The sequence below is a fragment of the Alnus glutinosa genome, chromosome 9 (genome assembly GCF_958979055.1).
Source record: "Alnus glutinosa chromosome 9, dhAlnGlut1.1, whole genome shotgun sequence".
NCBI lineage: Eukaryota > Viridiplantae > Streptophyta > Magnoliopsida > Fagales > Betulaceae > Alnus > Alnus glutinosa.
Genome location: NC_084894.1, coordinates 7501597 through 7525021, shown reverse-complemented (window position 1 = coordinate 7525021; position 23425 = coordinate 7501597). Strand labels below are relative to the sequence as shown.

The following is a 23425-nucleotide window of genomic DNA, read 5'->3' as shown; positions in this document are numbered from 1 at the left end:
TTTTAATTTTGATCCTTTCTTTTGAATAGTGCACAGAACCCAATTGGTCTACCCAACGAGTGAGAACTTGTGCATAATCCAGTTTGATTTCTTTGTGGACAAGCCCTCTTTCTCATTGTAATAGAACAGTTTCCTGACCCAAAAAACATCACCCTAATTATCATATATTGTCAGAAGAATTCTCATGTCAAACCCCACAACCAGCTGTTCGTGCCACTCGATTTCTGGATAGTTTCTTCAGCCTAGTGAAATTGTAAAGCTTCTCCTCTTGATCACAAAAATCGCCACAGATTTGCCAGGGGGTTTTCACCATACATATCATACACACGGATGCCATCCCAAGGAATCTTCTCAGTCTTAACCTTCTTCAACAAGTAGTTGCTTATGAGCTCTTCATCGCTGGGCGTAAAGCGAAACCCCACTAGCATCATCGCTTATATCGACTCCATCAAACCCTAGTTTCTTTTCTACTTGTACAATAATAATAAGGAGTGCGTAATTTGAAAATTACGTCCAAACCCGATATGTATTTGTAAGCCCTGCACTGACGTAGCAAAAAATAAATAAATAAAAGTAACTACCTTTTCCATACGGAAGTAATGCAATGAAAGCCTAAGCCTACCGTTGTATGCTCGCTATTAAAATTGAATTTAAAATTTACCGTTGGGTTTGGATAGATGACTTGCCGTATTCCATTGTTTGTTAAATGAATCATGAACGACAGGTCGTTACTAGCCACCATTTCGAGGTAATTACCTTTTTACCCAATCAACTACCAGCCATTTTCAACATGCCCCCATGAACTGACACCTCGACCAAAAGAGAGTATCCAACTACCAACTTTACATACTTTGCCCCCTTCCGTCAGGGAATCCCATTAACTTGGACGGAATATTTCATTTTTGGGCGTTAATTTTGGTTTAAAGACCAAAATGCCCTCCAATAATAATTAATAAAAAAATATTAAAATTAATATATTAAAAAAATTTGAGGGCATTTATGTCATTTTTGAATTTGAGTTAGGGTATTTAAGTCTTTTCACGAATTAGATTGACGGAAGGGGGCAAAAGATGTAAAGTTGGTAGTTGGATACTCTCTTTTGGTCAATGTATCAGTTCATAGGGACATGTTGACAATGGCTGGTAGTTGATTGGGGGAAAAGGTAATTACCCCCACCATTTCTTTGATGCTGCTTGAATCCAGTGACCGACTTAGAGACTAAGTCATCGGCAGAGACTCTGCCGGAGGGGTCACTGGCCGAGAAACGGTAGAGTTTTAGCGTAGGAGGCCTCGAATACCCTCGTACGACTCGGCCGAGTTCTTCGTGTCTTTATCCTTCTTGTTGTTTGCTGCCCTGTTTCATAGCTACCTTATGTCATCGGTCAACCAGGGTATGGAGAATAAGAGTGTTTATGGTGATTTGGTTATTTTGCAGAAGATGGTTTCACAGAAGAAAAAGAAGATGGAGAAGTCTGGAGTTGTAACGCATCCTCTTTCTTTGCTGGGATCCATCCTCAAGTAACATCACATTTGTACTAATTCAGGGTTGGGGGGCTTCAATTTCAACAGGGACGACAGTGGCAGGAACCTGATCACCAATGCAAGACTGATCTTTAAAGCATATTTTTAGCCCACTTTTTTTATTCTGATCCTTTCTTCTGAACAGTGCACAGAACTCAGTTGGTCTCCCCAACGAGTGAGAACTCGTGCATAATCCAGTTGGATTTCTTCGTGGACAAGCCCTCTTTCACATTGAAACATAACAGTTTCCTAGCCCCAGCAACATCACAATGAATATCATATATATTGTAAGAAGAATTCTCATGCCAAACCCCACAACTAGGTGTTCGTGCCATTCGATTTCTGGATAGTTTCTTCAGCCTTGTGAAATAGTAAAGCTTTACCTCCTGATCACAAAGATTATCACCAATTTGCCAGGGGGGCTTTTCACCATACATATCATACTCACGGATGCCATCTCAGGAAAGCTCCTCACTATTAACCGTCTTCAACAAGTAGTTTCTTATGAGCTCTTCATCGCCAGGCCTAAAACGAAACCCTACCGGCAGCTTTGCTTGTATTGACTTCATCAAACTGTAGTCTTTTTTCTTCTTATACAATAACAATAAGGAGTGAGTAATTTGGAAATTATGTTCAAACCCTATATATTGTAAGCCTTACACTGACGTAGCTAAAACTAAATAAATAAAAGCAACCATTTTTTCGATACGAGAGTAAGGCAGTGCAAGCCTAAGCCTACTGTTATACGTTCGCTATTAAAATTGAATTTAAATTTTACCGGTGGGTATGGATAGACGACATGCCGTATTCCACTATCTGTTGAATGAATCATGAACGATAGGTCGTTACTAGGCACCATTATATTGATGCCACTTGAATCCAATGACCGACTCAACGACTGGGTCATCAGCAAAGACTCTGTCGGAGGGGTCACCGTCCGAGAAACAGTAGAGTTTTAGAGCAGGAGGCCTCGAATACCACCGTATGACTCGGCCGCGTTCCTCCTATCTTTGTCATTGTTGTTGTTCTTTACCCTGTTTCATTGCTGCTATGTGTTATGGGTCAACCGGGGTATGGAAGAATAAGAATGTTTTATGGTGATTTGGGTATTTTGCAGAAGATGGTTTCGCAGAAGAAAAAGAAGGAGAAGTCTGGGGGTAGCTTAGGTGAGTTGGGTAGGGAGAAAGTCTTTAAAGGGGGATATCTGTGGTTTTAGTATACATTGCGAAGGGTAATGGGAAACTTTAGCTAGTGTTGGAAAGTTGGAAATGTCAACAAAAATTGGAGGTAGTTCACGTATATCCCCATTCAAAGACTTTCTCCCTTCCGAACGCACAAATGTCCTTAGCATTAGTCACGTTGCGAAGGGATTAGGGTAATGGGGATGTGTAGCTCGTGTTGGAAATGTCAGCAAAAAGAGTTTTGGTTCTCTGTTTTGATCATAACATTTTGCTTGAACTCATTGTAGTCTTTTTAACGTGGTCCTCAACACATGTATGTTGAACAAAAAATCATAGAAGGCATGAGATAGGCTGTCCCGAACTAGGTAAATAAAGTATCAAGGTCAACATCACAAAAATCCACACATGTAACAAGTGTCAGATGTCCATCCTATTGGCAAGGCAGCGGCGGTAGATAACCATATGAAGCATAAAACTCAGATACAGAGTCATCATTACTGTCTGGTAGATAGTTCATGAAGGTATCCAAATCAAACTCAGAACCAAAGTTATCTGTAGCTGGTAGACAGCTCATACGGATATGGGTTTCTAAATCAGTAGTCTGCGTATTATACTCTTTTGAATTCTATGATGGTGTATATTCAGACTCGGGCATTCCAAATTTAGTTGGACATTCAGATGGCATTTCAATGGCTTTAGGCCCATCACATTCAACAATATCGTAGAGTATCCTCTTTCTTTGCTGGGATCCATCCTCAAGTAATAGCATGTTTGTATTGATCCAGGGTTGGGGGGCTTCAATTTCAACAAGGATGACAGTGGCAGGAACCTAATTACTAATACTAGACTGATCTTCAAAGAGTCTTTTGAGCCCACTTTTTGATTCTGATCATTTCTTTTGAATGGTGCACAGAACCTTGTTGGTCTCCCCAGCGAGTGAGAACTCGTACATAATCCAGTTGGATTTCTTCGTGAATGAGCCCTCTTTCACATTGAAATAGAACAGTTTCCTGGCCGAAATAACATCACCCTGATTATAATATATATTGTCAGAAGAATTCTCATGCCAAACCCCACAACCAGCTGTTCGTGCCATTCGATTTTTGGATAGTTTCTTCAGCCTTTTGAAAAAAGTAAAGCTTCTCCTCCTGATCACAAAGATCGTTGCAGATTTGCCAGTGGAGCTTTTCACCATACATATCATACTCACGGATGCCATCCCAGGGAAGTTCCTCACCCTTAACCTTCTTCAATAAATAATTGTTTATGAGCTCTTCATCACCGTGCCTAAAGCAAAACTCCACCGGCAACTTCGCTTGTATCGACTCCATCAAACCCTAATTTCTTTACTCCTTGTACAATAACAATAAGGAGTGCGTAATTTGGAAATCATGTCCAAACCCTATATGCAATTGTAAGCCCTACACCGATGTAGCTAAAAATAAATGAATAAAAGTAACCGCCTTTTCGATACGGGGGTAAGGCGGTGCAAGTCTAAGCCTATCGTTGTATGCTCGCTATTAAAATTAAATTTAAATTTTACAGCTAGATCTGGATAGACGACATGCTGTATTCCACTATCCGTTTAATGAATCATGAACGACAGGTCGTTGCTAGGCACCATTTCATTGATGCCACTTGAATCCAATGACTAACTCAACGACTGGGTCATCGGTAGAGACTCTGTCGAAGGCGTCACCGTCCGAGAAACAGTAGAATTTTAGTGCAGGAGGCCTCGAATATTGTTGTACAACTCGGCCACATTCTTTTTATCTTTGTCAGTATTGTTGTTTGCTGTCCTGTTTTATAGCTGCCTTGTGTTGTGGGTCAACAAGGGTATGGAAGAATAAGAGTGTTTTTTGTAATTTAAGCATTTTGCAGAAGATGGTTTCGTAGAAGAAATAGAAGGAGAAGTCTGGAGGTGGTTTAGGTACATTGGGAAGGGAGAAAGAATTTGAAATGGGATATATGTAGTTTTAGAATACGTTGGGAAGGGTAATGGGAAATTGTAGCTAGTGTTGGAAAGTGGGAAATGTCCGAGATAATTGAAGGTAGTTCACATATATCCCCATTTAAATACTTTCTCCCTTCCCAACGCACTAATGTCGGTGGCATTAGTCACGTCGGAAAGGGATTAGGGTAATGGGAAAGTGTAGCTAGTGTTGGAAAGTTGGAAATGTCAGAGATATAATTGATAGTAGTTCAAATAGCCGAATTAGGTGGGGAAAATGGATGATGAATCTTTGATTAAAATGGGCTCTGTTATTTCATGTTTTTGGGCTCTGTTATTTCAGCATAAAGACAGGTAGTAGTAAAAGATTTAGTATGATCCACCTAAATTCTCCCTGAATCGAACCAAACCCAGACGAGTAATCCAGTAGACATTGAAATAACTTCAATCAAACTAGTGTGTGTATCTCTACTCTTTTTTAAGTGTCAATTTTGTGCAACTTCTTTGAAAATCACAGGAGAAGAGGGAGGAGTCCGCACAAATGTTGAAATTATGTAAAACTATCATAATAGACTCTTTAAATTTTATTTCTATCTTTAAACGTAAAAAAAAAAAAAAAAAAAAAAAAAAAAAAAAAAAAAAAACTCTTAAAAAATATGAAATTTAAAAATAGTTACTGCTGGTGCTATGAAAGAGATGTTTGAAAGATTAACGGTTAAACTTTACCATTATAAACTAATGGCTCATAACCTGCGCGATGCGCAGAATTATTCATTATAATTTAATTTTAAAACTTAAAAATATCTCCATTGCACAAAGAACATTGCATGAATATATAAATCATATAAAATTTTACTATCAAAAGAACCATAATTTTAGTTTCAATCCATATAAGTTAAAATATTTAAAATATTCCCATATGTGTAGTTTAAAATGGAAAAAAATGTAAAGAAAAAAAATAGCAAGAGAAAAACCTGAATTTTAATTATCAAAGCATTAATAATAGTATGATTAATAATGGAATTGTCAGTGTGATAACTATTATGTTTCAATAAAAATAAAATCTATATAAATCTAAACATTAAAAAAAAGAAGCATTAATAATAGTATGATTAATAGTAGGATTAGTGTGATATCTATTATATTTCAATAGAAATAAAATTTATATAATTCTGAACATTAAAAATAAAAAAAGCATTAATAATAGTATGATTAATATTAGGATAGTTAGTGTGATACCTATTATGTTTCAATAAAAAAAAAAATCTAAATAATTCTGAACTTTATTATTATTTTTTTTTAAAAAGCCATCTCTAAGTTGGAACTCGGCTTATACATATATTTTATGATTGTTATTATGATTGGACTTGGATCCTTGTGAAATTACCAAAATACCCCTCAACATAAAGGACCGGCTCCTCTCCTGATGAAGTACAACTGGAGAGGATCCTAATTCGTTATGATTAAGTCCTGTCCTTCAACGGAACACGATTGATGTTCATCCACACGTTGCTAATGAGAGGCAAAGTGCTACTCAGGCTTCTCGTTACCCCAGTGAAGAAATTTTGAAGTTCACACTGACAATTCCACATGGAGAAACAAAGGAAAGAACAACTGAAACAACGGAAAATCTCCATTTTCTTCAAAAAGATATACACTGTCTATTCACATATCCATCTTACTAACCCTTTTCATAGACTCAGTAATAAAACGGAACTTTATTCATATTTCATGCGCTATTTAGCACCAAAACACGTCCGACTCAAATGTTCTAAATGGGGGTCGTTCAAAGGCTTTGAAAATGATGGCTAATTATGACATAATAAACTCCGACTCTAACCACTCAGCTTACCAAGAGCTTGGTGTATGTTTCTGTTCCATGCTGCTGAGCATGTCCATCAATAATCATGCCGAAGATAAGCCTCTTGAACACTTCACCAAAAAGACCATCTTTTGGCAGTCGAACCTCCAACAGGCTCATCCTTTTTTCTATTCTCCATTCCCTGTTTTAAGGACTCCAACCTTCTCCTGCACAGAATCCAATAAGCTAAAGGATTGCAGGCAATTACTACAATATGAAAACACAAGTTCAGGAGTACAAAAATTAAAGTAAACAGCTGATACATCAAGAATAGGGAAAATCGTCAGGATAATTCCTTTTTCGCAACTCAGGAAGAAATGCAAGAGAAATAAATAATCCTTGACCCATTCATTGCTATGCATGTATAGCAGCATTGAATGTGGGGTTGAGACCATTTAATTATCTGGTACACTACAGTAATCTATAAAAATTGCTTCAACAAAATGTTAGAATATTAATTAAATGGTTAAAGTAATTATTTCCTATCAGGTTAAACTTTTAGGATAGTCGATAATTTAATATGGTATCAGAGCACAGGTATTGAGTTCAAACCTTAACTTTATAGTTTACCCCCAATTTCAGTTAAGTATTCCATGTGTTGGGTCTCGTTCATTGAGGGAGAGTGTTAAAATATTAATTAAATAATTAAAAATTCACAATTTTCTATCAACTTAAACTTTTGGTATAACTGATGATTTAATACAAATATAAAGCTACTGCCGCGGATTTTCATTGTACTTCACCACTTCTCACCTCTAAGCGAAATTCATCAACTCCTTGCCTATACTAGTAAACTAAAAACAAACAGGCCTTAACCTAACTAATTGGGCTTGGATTTCCTGCAAATCATTTATCCACTAATTGAGGCAAACTACATGTGTCCTTTCCATCCCATCTGTAGCCGTATATTCGTCAACTTGCCATTTATCACATCCTTCTTCACGAAGTCCACTATGTTATTTTAAGTCTCCTTTTATCTCTTCACTCTTACTCATCGGAGCTACCATTGGTTTCCATTGCACCATGGCTAACCCATCTCAGGCAATTCCCCTTTGTCTTTACCCCCACCTTTGAACAGAAGTCTTCATACCTTATTTCTCAAACGCCCCTTAATTTGTGGGAAATCAAACAAGTGGCCTATCACTAAAATCGTTGATAGCAAATCACCTAGAAGAATTAAGAGCTAAAAGATGCCTTTCATGCATGCTCCATGAAAATATAAGGATGTGTATGATAAAAATTACTTGGTATCTGTGAAGCGACCATGCAAGCTCCATCTCTGGCGAAATCCTTCCATGCCTTCGACTCCAGTAGCAAGAATCAAACGCCTACAAATGTAGGAGCAATGGCGTCTTAGAATTACTTTCAAAGATAGCTGCACGATTCAACATCAGAAAGCCATATATCTAGCAAGAAGCATATGACCAGAAATGAAAAGCAAAGTGTATAGGAATATGATTTCAATAGACTGCATGGAATAGTATACTATAGGCTCACCAAAAGGCTTTTCTGGGTGGGTAATGTAATTAGAAGAACAGAACTTAGGTAGGTAAATAAGATTGGCAAGGCACTCCACTTGTTGCTTTTAGGGCATTATCATTCCACCAAGCCAGTCAAAAGTTTGGAGAAAGGTAAATACTTTGGGTTGACAGCCAGTGTACAACTTCTGGTCACAATCATATTAATCCTCAGAAGTTCTTATCGTGCTTATATCAAAGTAAATATAATGGTGAAAAGGATTTGGGTGCTCGAACCCAGATGCAAGTGATTGGAAATAAATTTTGTTTTTGCTTTTGGATAAGTGTACTTTGGAGAAGACTTTCGCAAAGTAAAATTTATTGCCACGTGTACGAGTTCAGGTTTCCTGTAAAATGTGATCATAAGAGTAGCAGTAACAGCAGTAAGTGATAAAACTACTCCATATCACTGGCTATAACCCTATTAATATGCGCACAAAAGCCGATCCTGGTGAACTCTTATAGTTTGAGGCATATAGAGACTACACTGTAGTAAAATAGATATCAACGGTATGCCTAAGGATTGAAAGATGCCCTTTGCAATTTATTCTACTTTATTATGACAAGTTAAAAATTTCCTTTTGCATGCATCTACATTATACTTAGCAGACACGAAGGAGTTTCATTTCTAATTTAGGTTACACTATGCTAAGGAACTCTATATAGTTAATGGGAAAGATAGGAAGATAAATTCAATGCCAGAAAGGTTGATGGTGGTCTAATTTTAGCATAGGAGAAGACACAAGCATGGAACAATCTCTACAGCCCATTGCTGAATCAGTATTACTTGCTTTTCACATCATTATTAACAAGAAAAAAAAAATTTGAGATAATAATCACTTGAAGAAACACACCCCATCATCTAGAAAAATACCTCTCCAGTGATGTAACTTCTGATTCAAGTTGAGCAGCTCTCTCTTTTGCTTCATCTAAAGGCATTGATAAACCCAATTTTCTCTCACTATCTTGAAGTCGTTGTCTTAGTTCCTTATCCTGCTAACAAGAAACATGAAATAGTTGATAGGGTTTAGGTTTGGGTTCAATATTCTGTAGAATACCGAATTATAGTTCCAAAAACTCATTTACAAAACAAACATTGAAATCGGAAAACAAGAGAAGCAGAAGAACAATATTCTCACCCTTTTTTCAGTGCATTGTCGATACAAAGCAATCTCATCTTGACAGAAAGGCTCAATGTCATTGATTTGCAAGCCTGCATTACAGTGTTAAAAATTGCTCTTATAAAGCCTCATTCAAATGACTGCATTAAAGCAAAAATCCAAGATCCAAGCATCCAAAGCCATACATGTCATACACACATGGTAGTTTCTAACTAGATGCGCTGACATAAATATCTAATCTGTCGCTTTCCTTTCTCCATCAGGAAAGTAATCCAGGCAATAGCCCCCCTCCCCATCCTGGCCCTGGTCAACTTTTAATATATACAATCTTGTAAGAGGCTCCACAAAGTCAAGATTTTGCATAGATTCTCAAGGCCTAATTAAGACGAACAAAGTTTTATTCAAGAGTAATAAGGCAATGACCTGCAGACTTTTTCCCTTTTTTCTTTTGGGGCGGGGGTAATTTAAAGGAAAATACCAATGAAAACTGTGGCTCTTGCCAATAAGTAGGTGCCATGTGAAAGGGCTCTACAATGTGGATTCATTGCACAAAGTGCAAAGTCAATGCACCCCGCATGTTGATGTGGCACATAGTGGTGACAGCTGTGATTGCATTAAGTAAAGCATTGCATAAAGACACGAAAGAAATGGGGTTCAAATAGGGCTGTAAAATGAGCTCAAGCTACTTGAGTTTGAAAATCAATTGCAAGCTCATTATAGAGGCAAGCAAAGATCGATCATTGCCTGCATGATTCCTAATGCTCATGGACAGGGCATAATGCAATTTGCTACAGATCTTGAGGTTCTTTTAAAAAGATGAAATCGTAATAATATAAATTCTTAGTGCTTAGTAAATTATAATGTCTATTTTATATTCTGACAATGCAACACATGGTCCGTTACATTACAACCACTTTTTTGAAACATTGACAGGTAGCATTAATTGTCTACTTTCTAGCATTTTGTGCTTCTAGACATTTCGTCCAACATGAGTAGGACGCATGCCAAAACTTATCTCATTTCAACTGAGCCATGTGGCTTGAGGCTTGTTAAATGCCCCTGCACCAAGTTCAAACGTAGCCTTCCATAAATTACTCGAGCTCAAGCCAAGACAACATGCCCCTGCATATCCGAGCTGAGCTTGAAAATTTGAATACTTGGTTCAGCTGTGATTGTTTTCACCCTTAGGCTCCTAGAATTCTATTTTTTTACAGGTATTCTATCCTAGAATTATAAAAAATATAAAACAATGACAGAAACTAGGCTTTTCCAAAGCAAGAGTAAATCCAATTAAATAAATAAAAATGCAAAACTTACACAAAAATAGATTCCTCAGAATCCCATCACATAAATCAACTCCTTCAAGCACATGAGAGGCAATTTCTGGTGGAATGAGAGGTGATGGTGGCCCCATCATCAGATCGTCACCAACCAAAATAGTCTCCTCCATAGTTGGCTGCGAATCAACTGAAGCTCACAAAACACCACAACAGATTCATGAGAATAACATAGTTATATGCTCAAAAGTGATTTTTCCTTTAGGTTGAACAAGCTGTGTCATTCTAACCGGTATTCTTAATACGCAAAAGAAATGAGGCAAGACATTTAGATCTCAATAGATTCAGGAGTCAACCTCAAAGCATTGGCTTAAGCCAAGAAATTTAGGCAAATATTATTAAGCCAAGTATATGCTAAACTAACGCCATAACATCACTTTCCTGGGTAATCATTTATGCTGAAGAATTGGGATTGATAAGTTTCTATGGTTGGTGTTTGTGGCAGTTAATTTGTTTATGGATTAGCAAACTCAATAGAAAAGTAGTGCATGAGATTTAATGAACTATCTGACCATGCAGATTCTCTTCTAACAACTTGCTTGGTGGAGCATTGAAGCTTAAGGAAATCCAAAATGGTTGAAAAGCCCCTTTCCCTTGATGATGTTAATAGGGAAGCTGTTGATATGGTTTGTGCTTAAAATCACTAAACTGTATCATCATTTTATGGCATGCCCAACTTTACCATGATAAAAGCTCGTAGTGATGAAGATGTGTGGCTGCTTGATATTGTTTTGATTTTTCTTTTTTGCTTCTTTCTGAAGATGGAAAATAATATAGCCAAATGTTGTAGCCTTCAAAGTTAGATGAACAACTTGATTGCTCAATTTTGTTTTATGTAGAATAAACTTTGTTGGGGAAACTTCACTTACCCCCCTAATGTTTCATCACTTTTTTGCAATCTTACCCTCAAACTTTAAAAGGTTGCAATGTCGGGTTGCCATGTTTGATTGTATTTGTTTGGATACAACAAACTTGAGGAGAAAAAGGTTAGAAAAGCAATGTTCAGTTTGCATAATTTTGTCTTTCCTCTTATTTTTCCATCATTCCTTGCTCTGTCTCCCTCATTGATTGGTTCTTTTCTACATTTCTATCCTGCTCCAGGAAAAAAAATACTGAAGTTTCTAGGCCTTTATGTAGAATCCTTTATCATGGGTCATGGAAGCAGCACCTATCATGGCCATTGCTCTTGCACATGGAGGGGTAAAGCTATATGACTCTTCAACTTCTCTTTCTTATTTACTTATTTTTACAGTATGGTTAGCTATATGACACTGACCCAAAGACCTGAAAAAATGTATTAATGAATATGACTACTCTTACTTTTTCTTGAAGATGCTAGTTTAATTATGGGTAGTAACGCTGAAATCCTGACTTCGTTAATTTGATTTTGCGATAGTAATTCCTCAGTTTAAGTTGAAATGACATGCTGAAATTTCAGTTGGTCAAATTTGTTCTTCAGTCAATTAGTTTGGAGACAATATTGACAAAACCTTATTTATGCAGATTATCATGACTTCTATGGCATCCTGCTCTTACTAATTATCAACTCTACCATCAGTTTCATAGAGGAAATATTATTGGACAAATGGTGGAAAAGAACAAATAATAAGTGGCAGCACTAAAGAACAAATATCAACTCTACCATCAGTTTCATAGAGGAAATATTATTGGACAAATGGTGGAAAAGAACAAATAATAAGTGGCAGCACTAAAGAACAAATATCAACTCTACCATCAGTTTTTTGTTGTTTAATGTTGGTTTAATTCAATTCTCCCAATTGTCACCATAAGGCAGAAATCAACATTTGTTTGAATTTAATGAACTCCTTTATAACATTTCTTTTCTTCCTTTCTTTTTTCTTTTTCATCATTATTATTTATATTTTTTGTTATTCTTTTCTAAGACATTTTCACAAAATAAAATTAAATTATAATGAAAAACCTGCACCATAGTGAAAATAAGTTGCCAACTCTATAACATCACAACACCATTGACGAGCGAAATAACCATAAAAAAATGACTTTGGAAAGTAGTTAGCTGTATATCAATACTTAATTCATTGAAGGACACATGAGAAAACAATCAGGTAAGTAAGTGGTAGGTTTCCCTTACCATCCATGATTGCTGCCTTGTCGCCCTTCCACTACCAAAACCCAATGATCAAATAAATTACAAGCAGGGCAGTTGAACCTGTAAACCATCAGACACAAAACACAGAATAAGAAGAAACTTCAAGAAAATACCAGAGGAATGTTAGGAAACCTGAGATTCTCTCCCAAATATCAGCATAATATGTTCTGATTTTCTTTCCTAAATAAGCTATAACAGCTTGAGGTTATTTTCTTTCCTGAAAAAGCTGCGATTGTGACTTGCTTTCCTGAATAAGTTGCAAACTTCCTCTATAAAATTGATGTAGATGCCGTATGGCAATGTCTTGAAGAAGAAATACAGTCAATTGCTAGAAAATTGTTTCTCTTTTTGATTTTCTGATTTTAGCTTGACAAGAACCCTAGGTTCTTAACAAGGAAGAATGAACTTTAAAAGCAACAACTTCATAGTAAGGATTTCAATAAGTTAGCTAAATAATTTTGAAACAAGCAGCACATAAAAAAAGTTGACCATTTTCTGACACAGGACTATATCTGTATTAAAGCAAAAAGAAACACAGTTTTTTGTTTTTCTGATAAACACATAAACAAACACGGAGATTATTGGAGCATTTCATCGAACAGATAAACGGCATAGCTTAGACCCATTTTTTAGTATTGCATTATGATTCAAGAAAATAAAGCCATAAAATTTTGATCCAATTTGCTAGGAAACGAAGTGATTTCTTGAGATTATCAATACGACTGCTGATCAGACCAACTCATATGAAGACCCCATGGCGCAGAGAGAGAGAGAGAGAGAGAGAGCGTACCAGCGGAAATGTCTGCGGAGCGTATGAGAGTGAGCAAACTTCAGTAATCAGTTGAGTTTTTCAGTTTATTTCCTATTGTTTGGACGTAGTGATATTTATTTATTTCCTAATGTAGAGGTGTAAGGTTTAATCAACGTATTCATAAGATTTCTTTATTTTTATTTAAATAAAATTCAATTTGCTAAATTAGTAATATATATCATCTAAAAAAGTTCTATTTTTTTATTTAGATTTTTGGTGGACCAAAACTTATTACTCTTCTAAAATCTACAAGATTCAACTTTTTTCAATAAGACTCTTCAACTTCAAATTGAACCTTCACAATTTTTGGCCTGTTAATTGATTGAAGCATCAACTCTCTGTACATTTGGAGATTTTCGAGTTTCCATTCCATAGAAGCAATGATATTTCTGTTACCGTTGGTTTTCATGTAAGGTAAGCCATGGTACACCAGAAAAAAAAGAAAAAAACACACACACACATACAAAAAGGAAAAACAAGGAAAAAAGAAAAGGGAGGGGCCGGCTGCACCTCCTTTTGTTGGGGGTGGGATTTCTTTTCATTCTTTTTCTCTTTTTTGTTTTTTGTTTTTTGTTTTTTTTCAGTTTTTTTTTTTTTTATTATTATTATTATTATTATTATTTATTTTTGGGTTTTTTTTTTCTTCTGTTTTCTCGGGGCTCACGTGATCGTACACTTTGGTGTCGCAATTTTTGTTAAAAAAACACAAACGACAAGCGTACAAAGGGAGCGATTTGACAACATAATATTTTTTAAGAGGTGATTTGATAAATTTTAAACCCTAGAAAATAATTTGATAAAAGTTTAAGAGGAATGCTAAAGCTTGTTTTAGTGTTTTTTTAGAGTTCTTCTATGCTGATATGACACCATATTTTTAATAATAATAATAAATTACAGCTTGATTTCTCTCTCATTTTTTATTAAAAAAAAAAAAAAACAGAGTGTCATGTTAGCATAGAAGGACCCCAGAATGACACTAAAAAGAACTCTAGCATTTCTCAAAGTTTAAACCCCATGAACTTCTACAGTATTTTTCACAAATCTTAAAAAGTCATTTTCTTTTAGATGGCATAGAGAATAATGTTTAAACAACGTATATGCTTAGATTTTAAAATTTTGAAACTAATCTTCATTTGTCAGGACTCAGGAGTACAGCAACACATTACTGTATACCCTTCCCCCCTCTCCTTTTAGAAAAAAAAATAAAAAAATTATTAACTCACTCATGTAAGATATATAACATATATTACTAAAACAAAATGAGCTAAGTATTTTTTACTCAAGTAAAAAAAACAATTGAAAATGAGAAGATCATGCAAGTCCAACTCTCATGCACGCCTATATTCATCTCCGCAGTCACCAATCACTTTAAGGAGATCTTTCCCTTTTCTGGAGACTTCTTGTATGCTGTTTACGTCATCCTCGTCGAGAACAAGAGAAAACACAGCATTGGAATCTTGAATATGTTCTGCCAGCCCAAGTCTAACACCAACCATTGATCCTGCCACTGCTGGCTGCAGTTTTGCAAACCAAACCAAACAATAACACATAGGGTATTTCTCAATGTATCTAATTGGAAGTCAAAATAGAATCTGACCTATTGTCAAGTGGGGAAATCGATTTTACCTGATCTAGTATGTATTTCACAGCAACGGTTGGGATTGAAACCCCATGTTTAGAAGCTACTTTTTTAAGTGTTTGAAGCAGAGCTTGGAACAGGCTCCATCCTCCCCAGGCATCAACCATCTGCCACATATTGCAAAATAATTTTAAAACAGAAGATTTAACTTTGTCAACAGCATGCATAAAATTCATATCCGGTAAATTACACTTTACTCTCCAAAACTACCACCCCAATTGCATTTACACCTCTATACTACGCTATTACTCACTGTAGCTCAGAACTACAAACTATCAAAATATTTTGAGTTACACCATGAGTCAGATTTAACTATTAGTTTGGATGGAAATTTGAATAGATGTGCATGAACTGTTTACTTTACCAAAAATACACTCAGTTTGAGGGATACAATTATGAAACTACCCTTGGGGAGGCAAGCTGAGGCTTGGGCTTGGTGGCTATGTTGTCTTCTTCTGGGTGGCCGAGTTCCCATCACCAAGAGAAAATTGGAGATGGCCGCGTGGGCAACAACTATTTTCTCTTAGGGTAGGTTGTGCAACCACCCACTGTCCTCTCCTAGGGTGGCTGCGTGTTCGCCCACTGGTTTCTCTTAGGCTAACTCTAGGGTGGCCGCATGGAATTTCTCTTGAGGATGGCTGCGACCACCCCTTCTCTTCTCCCGGGTGGTCGTGCAGTCACCCCTGTTTTCTTTTGAGACGGCTGCAATCAACCCCCCCAACCACTAAGAGAGGGATAGTTTTGTAATTTTCTCTTTCTTTCTAACCAAGGTATTTTTCGTAGAATAAAGGGTTCATGTGCACGTGAATGGGCAAGTGTTAAAGTACATCCAAACTAATAGTCAAATTTGTCTCAGGCTTAACTCAAAAAAATTTGATAGTTTATAGGTCTGAGTGACAGTAAGTCGTAATTTGGAGGTACAAGTGCAATTAAGCTAGTAGTTTATGGGGATAAAGTGTAATTTATCAAACAACCCACCCTTCTTCCCACCCCCCAACTAAAAAAAAAAAAAAAAAACACAACTTCTCAAATAATTATACAAATTTTGCATTAACTAGCAAGGTTTTACAAGATAACTATCGATGGGGTAGTTCTATTCAAGGACTTCATACCCTTTTGTACTTCTGGAGGGAGGGCGTGTTTAATGGAGGACCAGCAAAAGGAATGGCTAAGTTGGTGTCGAGGAACTTCTCAGATAATAGACCACCCATTACTGTTCCATACCTGCATTAGAAATAATTATATTCAAAAAAGAGGAAAACATAAAAGTGGTTAGATTTGAATATGAACATCTACCAGAGACTATAAAATGTTTTATCATTATGAACATCTAAGATTGTTAGATTATCTACTGATAGTGTGTCTTTATGGCCAATTTGAAGTGCCAAAAACTAAAAGAACCAAACTGTTCTTGTGTTGTTAGATAAACAACTCATGTTTAAGATGGTCCAATTATAGGATTGTCCTAACTGGATCCTACTGCAGAGGGGGATGACCGGCTAGATAATATTACTGTCTGTGTGCATGTGCATTTGTGTGTGTATGAGAGAGAGAGAGAGAGAGAGAGAGAGAGAGAGAGAGAGAGAGAGAGAGAGAGAGAGAGAGAGAGAGAGAGAGAGAGAGAGAGAGAGATTACGTTATAAGTTTGACTCCTGTAAGCTGGCAAAGCTCTGCCATTTTCTTTTGAGGACGCATGTCAACAATTGAATGTTGCACCTAATAAGATTACATTATCAATTTGTATTAGAACATGATCGTTTTCATATTTAGGCTTAAAAACATACAATATATCTAGCATATACCTGATTGCTTACAACAGGAATCTCGTTTTCTAGGATTATTTGCAATCTTTCTGTGTCGAAATTTGTTAAAGCAACCGTCTTAATTTTACCTGCAAACCACTTGCTGTAATAATCTGATCAAATCGAGAAATGCGGTCTCAGATATCAATTGTAATTTAATAAGAGAAATGATACTCACCTTCTTCTTTCAGATCTGTAAGGTGTTTTAGTGCATCAAGGTAACCAGGATTTGAATAGTCCCACCTTTTCAAGTAGAAATAGAGAAAAATGCCATCAGAGAATAATAACTTCAAAGAGATCAGTTTAATAAGTTAATGCCTCTTATTTCAGATAAGATGGGCCTAATACAATTAAAGAGCCATAAATTGAATTTTTGAGTTAATAAAATAGTAAAATAGTAAAATATACATAAACTATAATATATGGAATAATAGCAAGCAATAAAGAAAACAACAAATTAGCATACGACAGAGTTTTCCTTTAAACTAGGTTGGAATAATTTTTTCCAACACAGTCTATTAAAAAGTCACGTGCTTCTCACATGGTCCAGGGACACATGACAATTTTACAGATTGGGTTAGAGGATTCTCCAACCTAGTTTGAAGGAAAACTCTGTACACTAGCATATATCAGAACCTGCTTGTTTATTGGGTGCGTGACATGGTAATAATTTATACTGGATTTTCCTTGTTATACGAATTAAGTGTGTGAAAGTGCAGTATTTGTTAAACTTCGTGTCTTATGAACCTAATCAAGACTTGAACAGGGTTTCATGCCAAATGGGATAATGTGTGGTTGATAGCATGCCACGGAGAACAACTCGACCACCTCAACCCAACCCACGTTACACAGTATTGGAGGCTATACCCATGAACAACCTTGGGGGCAGGGGAGATCGTGTTATGGACGAATAGCTACGTGGAGTCACTTTGATATGTCATGTGTGTGTGGAGATGCAGGGGACATCCAAGTGGAGTCGTGATATGCAGCCTTAGTGGGTAGTTAAGTCACTTATGCAGTAAGTTAGTGGATAGTTAGTTATGCAAAATGTTAGTGGGTAGTTACTTTATCAGTAGTGGTAGCTGTAGTATAAAAAGGGTTGTAGAATGTGGGTATGAATTAATTGATTATTGTATTGGCATTTTGTCATTTGTGGTTTGTATCCAGCCCTAAGTGGATTCATTATCAATCAATTATCTTCATTTCTGTTCAAAACACCGAGAGTTCCTATCAATTTGGTATCAGAGCCAGGTTGATGGCTACCAACAAGGATCGCATCGAGAGGTTGGAACTCGAAATCCAGGAGATAAAGGAAGGAATGCAGAAGATGAACACTGATTCACAAGTCAGCCTTGCCGAGATTAAGGAATTGCTCTCCAAGAGCCTTGATCAAGGTGAATCATCTACAACCAAAGACAGAGGAACGTTTCAGGGTCACGGCCATCAAAACGCTGGACACTTAAATGGTTCTAAAGGAGCGGGCGGTTTCACTAAGTTGGAATTTCCCCGATACTCGGGGGATGATCCCAACGTGTGGCTCAACCGGGTAGTTCAATACTTCGATTACAAACAAATTCCAGAGGAGCAGAAAGTCTCATTAGCAGCATTTCATTTGGAAAATGAGGCTAATCAGTGGTGGCAATGGGTGCAACGGCTGTACAGGGAAGAACACGTGCCCATTTCATGGGAAGTTTTCGAGCGAGAGTTGTTGGTTCGATTTGGCCCTACTGAAGTGGAAGACTATGATGAAGCTCTCACCAAGATACAGCAAACCGGCACGTTACGAGAATATCAACAGGAGTTTGAGCGCCTAGCAAATCGCGTGGAAGGCTGGCGCCAAAAAGCGTTAGTTGGAGCATTCCTTGGAGGGTTGAATTCAGACATCGTTTCTGCCGTACGCATGTTCAAGCCCAAGACCCTTCGTGACGCCATCGAGTTGGCTCGCATGAGGGACGAAAACAACTCCAAAACCAAAAAGAATCAAAGAAGTGATGGTTCCCGGCAGCAGAACACCAGTTTTATGCAGAAAACAACTGGGCATACAGCAACTTCCTCTGGGCAATCAACCACGACGTCCGCTGTTCCTACCACCAGAACGTATTCTTCTGGGGCTGCCAAGAAGTTATCTTGGGAGGAAATGCAGAAGCGTAGGGAGAAGGGATTGTGTTTTGGGTGTAATGAGAAATTCACACCTGGACACCGGTGCCAAAAGCCGCAAGCTTTTTTCATTTCAGCCTACACCACCGAAAATGAGGAGCTTCTGGACTTCACTGAGGCACTTGAAGAAGACAAATATGCAGAGGAAGAAGAACCACTCATTTCATTACATGCCATTGCAGGATGTAATGGACCAAAAACCATGAGGATCAAGGCAACCATTGGAAAGAGGGTCTTGGTGATTTTGATTGACAGTGGCTCTACTCATAACTTTGTGGATCAACAAATAGCCCAAGCTCTTCAACTGGCAGTAACACCAACAGAGGCGTTCACAGTCAAGGTGGCAAATGGAGAGAAGCTTCGGTGCACCGAAAGGTATGCAAATGTATTGATTTCTATACAAGGCTTTCAGTTTTCCACAACTTTGTATTCTTTACCATTACATGGGATAGACGTAGTGTTGGGAATCCAGTGGTTGGAAATTCTTGGTCCCGTACTATGTGACTGGAAGAACATGACCATGAGCTTCCAATGGGAGCACCAGACCATCAAGTTGGCAGCACAAACCGGGCAGCCTACGCGAGAAATATTAATCCAAGCCATGAACCGGGAAGTGCAAGGAGGGGGAGAGTTGTTTGCTGTGGTACCCCTGGCCAACCCAGAGGCAGAGGCAGGCCGAATGTCACCAGAAATCCAGCGTCTACTCAAGGAATTCCAGCACTTACTCGAAGAACCAGAAGGCATTCCCCCGTCAAGAGGCTGTGATCACAAGATTCCATTGAAAGAAGGGCAGTCGTCAGTCAATGTCAGGCCATATCGGTATGCTCATTGTCAAAAAAATGAGGTAGAGAGGCAAGTGACCGAAATGCTGAACACAGGGCTCATCCGGCCGAGCACAAGTCCATTCTCTTCACCTATACTCTTGGTGAAAAAGAAAGACGGATCGTGGCGATTTTGTACAGATTATCGGGCCCTTAATGCAGTCACAATTAAAGATCGATTTCCGATACCTACAGTGGACGACATGCTAGATGAGCTACATGGGGCTATCTTCTTCACCAAGTTAGATTTGAGGGCCGGCTATCACCAAATCCGGGTCCATCCCGAGGATATACACAAGACGGCATTCCGCACTCATAGTGGGCACTATGAATACGTCGTGATGCCATTTGGCCTATGCAATGCTCCTTCCACGTTCCAAGCCGCCATGAATGAGGTATTTCGACCTTACCTACGGAAATTTTTATTGGTATTCTTTGATGACATTCTTGTGTATAGCAAACATTGGGACGAACATATTCAGCATCTCAGACAGGTATTCAACGTCTTGAGTATCCAAAAATTCTATGTCAAGCCCTCAAAATGCCTATTTGGAGCTCGCGAGGTGGATTACTTGGGACACATTGTTTCTCAAGATGGGGTACGGGTTGATAACCGAAAGATTGACGCCATGCAATCTTGGCCATCACCCAAGACGATAACAGAGCTGCGGGGTTTCCTCGGTCTAACCGGGTATTACCGAAAATTCGTACGAAATTATGGGCTGATCGCCGCTCCCTTGACGAACCTACTAAAAAAGGGAAATTTCAGGTGGACTCCGGCAGCTGCAGCAGCATTTGACCAGTTAAAAAATGCTATGGTCACGACACCTGTCTTGGCTCTACCAGATTTTACAGCCCTATTCATCGTGGAGACAGATGCATCTGAATTCGGAATTGGGGCAATTTTGAGCCAGCAAGGGCGGCCCATCGCATTCTTGAGCAAGGCGCTTGGTCCTGCCAAACGAGCATGGGCAATCTACTCCAAAGAAATGTTGGCTGTCATGGAGGCCATTAAAGCTTGGCGACCACAGACTGCAGGGTACTGAATTGAAGATGAGCTCGGCCTATCACCCACAGACGGACGGCCAAACCGAAGTGGTCAATCGCTGCCTTGAACAATATCTACGTTGTTTCACCAGCCAGCACCCCCGGAGTTGGGAATCCTTCTTGGCTTGGGCTGAATACTGGTACAATACTAGTTTCCATCAGTCAACCGGAACAACGCCTTTCCAAGCATTATATGGGCGAGCCCCACCTCGGTTGATTAATTACTTGGTTGGCGCATCACCGGTAAGTGAGGTCGACCACTCCTTACATGCCCGGGATGAAGTGCTACGTGAACTGAAATCCCACTTAATTCGATCCAACAACCGAATGAAGCAGTTTGCGGATGCCAAACGTCGCGAGGTGAAATTCCAGGTGGATGACTGGGTCTATTTAAAACTTCAACCATACCGGCAGCACAGTATCTTCCGCAGAGCCCACCAGAAGTTGGCCAACAAATTTTTCGGGCCATTCCAGATCACGGAGGAGGTCGGTCCAGTCGCGTATCGACTTGCACTGCCAGTGGAATCAAGGGTGCATCCTGTGTTCCATGTCTCCCTTCTCAAGAAAAAAATTGGAGATGGCTCTTCTAGTTCCCCCACCCTACCCCCCTTCTCTGAAGATTCTGGTCCTCTGATTGAGCCCCTCCAAATCCTCGACTATCGCTGGATCAAGAAAGGCTCCAAGTTTTCCGCCGAAGCCTTGGTTCAGTGGAAGAACCTTGCTGTTGAAGATGCCACTTGGGAAGACGTGGACCAACTCAAACAACAGTTCTCGTCTATTAACCTTGTGGACAAGGTTCCTCTTCAAGGGGGGGCAAATGATAGCATGCCACGGAGAACAACTCGACCACCTCAACCCAACCCACGTTACACAGTATTGGAGGCTATACCCATGAACAACCTTGGGGGCAGGGGAGATCGTGTTATGGACGAATAGCTACGTGGAGTCACTTTGATATGTCATGTGTGTGTGGAGATGCAGGGGACATCCAAGTGGAGTCGTGATATGCAGCCTTAGTGGGTAGTTAAGTCACTTATGCAGTAAGTTAGTGGATAGTTAGTTATGCAGAATGTTAGTGGGTAGTTACTTTATCAGTAGTGGTAGCTGTAGTATAAAAAGGGTTGTAGAATGTGGGTATGAATTAATTGATTATTGTATTGGCATTTTGTCATTTGTGGTTTGTATCCAGCCCTAAGTGGATTCATTATCAATCAATTATCTTCATTTCTGTTCAAAACACCGAGAGTTCCTATCAGTGGTACATAGAAGTTAACATCGCTCTGATACATTGACATGTCTCAACAAACGTCATTACTAGATAAAATCGTAACCGTTTTATTTGCTTTCAAGAGAAATGGAGCTTTTTCTTTGCTGAGAAATTGAATCAGATCAAACAAAATATTTCATCAAGTTTCTAACTCCATCCAATATTCAAACACACCATTACCATTTATAGCATTGAAATTAACAAACACTAACATATAATGATATTAGATGTTCGCATCACTAGAAAAGTTATGCAGCCACGTCCATCAAATTACCACAATAAGTCAGCAGACAAGCAAAAAACATACCAATGAAACTGAAGCATATCCAAGGAAGCCACATCCATTCTCTTCCGCGAAACATTGATGCTCTCCCTGACATAGCTACTTGTCATCTTAACCGGTGGTGGCACCCATTTCGTAAGCCTGCATCACATAATAGAACAAACATACAATAAAGTTTCCTTTCTATATTGTCCCCAACACTTGGAATAATCTTTAGTTTTATTTCTTTTCCTAGGTAACCCAAAGACACAAACCGGATTTGGGTTGCAATTAATAGCTGGCCGGCACTCTCATTTCCAATATGCTGTTAGTAACTCACCCTCTGATGTTATCCACGAATTCTGACGGGCGCTCTCGACGAACTCGATTTATAAAGATGCCATATAGGTCTTCGGCAGGCCCATCTACAACATCAAGGATATACTATGAATATTTATGCAACAACCCGTCAGAGAAGGTTTGTAACCGCCCAATGAAAATCTTCCACGCAAATAAGAAAGAAGATTTAAAAAAGAAAAAGAAAAGAAAAGAGCACTTACAGTGATCGGCCATGTCGAAGGTGGAGAGGCCGGCGTCGGCGTAGCGGAGCATGGCCTCTACGGCGTCGTCTCGATCGATTCGGCCCCAACCGCCACTAGTCTGCCACATCCCGTTCAGGACTCGGCATATGTCCAGGGAATCGTTCCCCTTCCTGAGCGTCACTCGCTGGGTCTGCTCGGCGATTCCCTGGCAGCACCTCACCGAGTTCAGTCTCGAGTGGCGCCGAGTCAGGGCTTTCGTCCTTGAGGATTTGATATGGGGAATGTTTGCAAAGACGGAGTGTACAGTCGCTGCCATTGCCATAGACATGAGTGAAGATACCAGAAGAGAATTGGAGGGTAGGGGGAGGATAAGGCGTTTTGGCGCCTTGGTTGTATGTCATGCCCTTCCGGAGTTGTAAAAGACAATTATACCCCATGTCAAAAAAGAAAAGAAAAA

At 38.7% G+C, this 23425-nt stretch overlaps 2 protein-coding genes across 2 annotated transcripts; both read right to left on the bottom strand.

Moving 5' to 3' along the window:
* Window positions 1–6262: 6262 nt before the first annotated feature.
* Window positions 6263–13521, bottom strand: LOC133878008 (uncharacterized). The gene is made up of 7 exons (XM_062316488.1): window positions 13411–13521; window positions 12603–12680; window positions 10470–10619; window positions 9171–9244; window positions 8906–9024; window positions 7759–7842; window positions 6263–6681 (listed from the first exon to the last, which is right to left on the bottom strand). Exons 2-7 carry the CDS (start codon window positions 12607–12609, stop codon window positions 6588–6590), a joined length of 528 nt encoding a protein of 175 aa, XP_062172472.1. The 5' UTR covers window positions 12610–12680; window positions 13411–13521; the 3' UTR covers window positions 6263–6587.
* A 1107-nt stretch (window positions 13522–14628) lies between these two features.
* Window positions 14629–23360, bottom strand: LOC133877330 (flagellar radial spoke protein 5). Its single transcript, XM_062315588.1, has 9 exons — window positions 22987–23360; window positions 22767–22851; window positions 22472–22588; window positions 17051–17115; window positions 16873–16961; window positions 16707–16786; window positions 16183–16294; window positions 15058–15177; window positions 14629–14945 (listed from the first exon to the last, which is right to left on the bottom strand). Exons 1-9 carry the CDS (start codon window positions 23294–23296, stop codon window positions 14760–14762), a joined length of 1164 nt encoding a protein of 387 aa, XP_062171572.1. The 5' UTR covers window positions 23297–23360; the 3' UTR covers window positions 14629–14759.
* Window positions 23361–23425: the final 65 nt, after the last annotated feature.

Bases quoted from the DNA above. Each gene is read 5' to 3' on its own strand.
- LOC133878008 (XM_062316488.1), bottom strand. The intron at 9,245-10,469 runs GTAAGTTTTGCA...ACTGTAATGCAG, and splicing joins TCTGAGGAATCTATTTTTGT to GCTTGCAAATCAATGACATT. The intron at 9,025-9,170 runs GTGAGAATATTG...TCTTGTTAGCAG, and splicing joins GACAATGCACTGAAAAAAGG to GATAAGGAACTAAGACAACG.
- LOC133877330 (XM_062315588.1), bottom strand. From the start codon at position 23,296: ATGTCTATGGCAATGGCAGCGACTGTACACTCCGTCTTTGCAAACATT. The intron at 17,116-22,471 runs GTATGTTTTTTG...CTACTTGAAAAG, and splicing joins GATATGCTTCAGTTTCATTG to GTGGGACTATTCAAATCCTG. The intron at 16,787-16,872 runs GTATATGCTAGA...TAATCTTATTAG, and splicing joins TTCCTGTTGTAAGCAATCAG to GTGCAACATTCAATTGTTGA.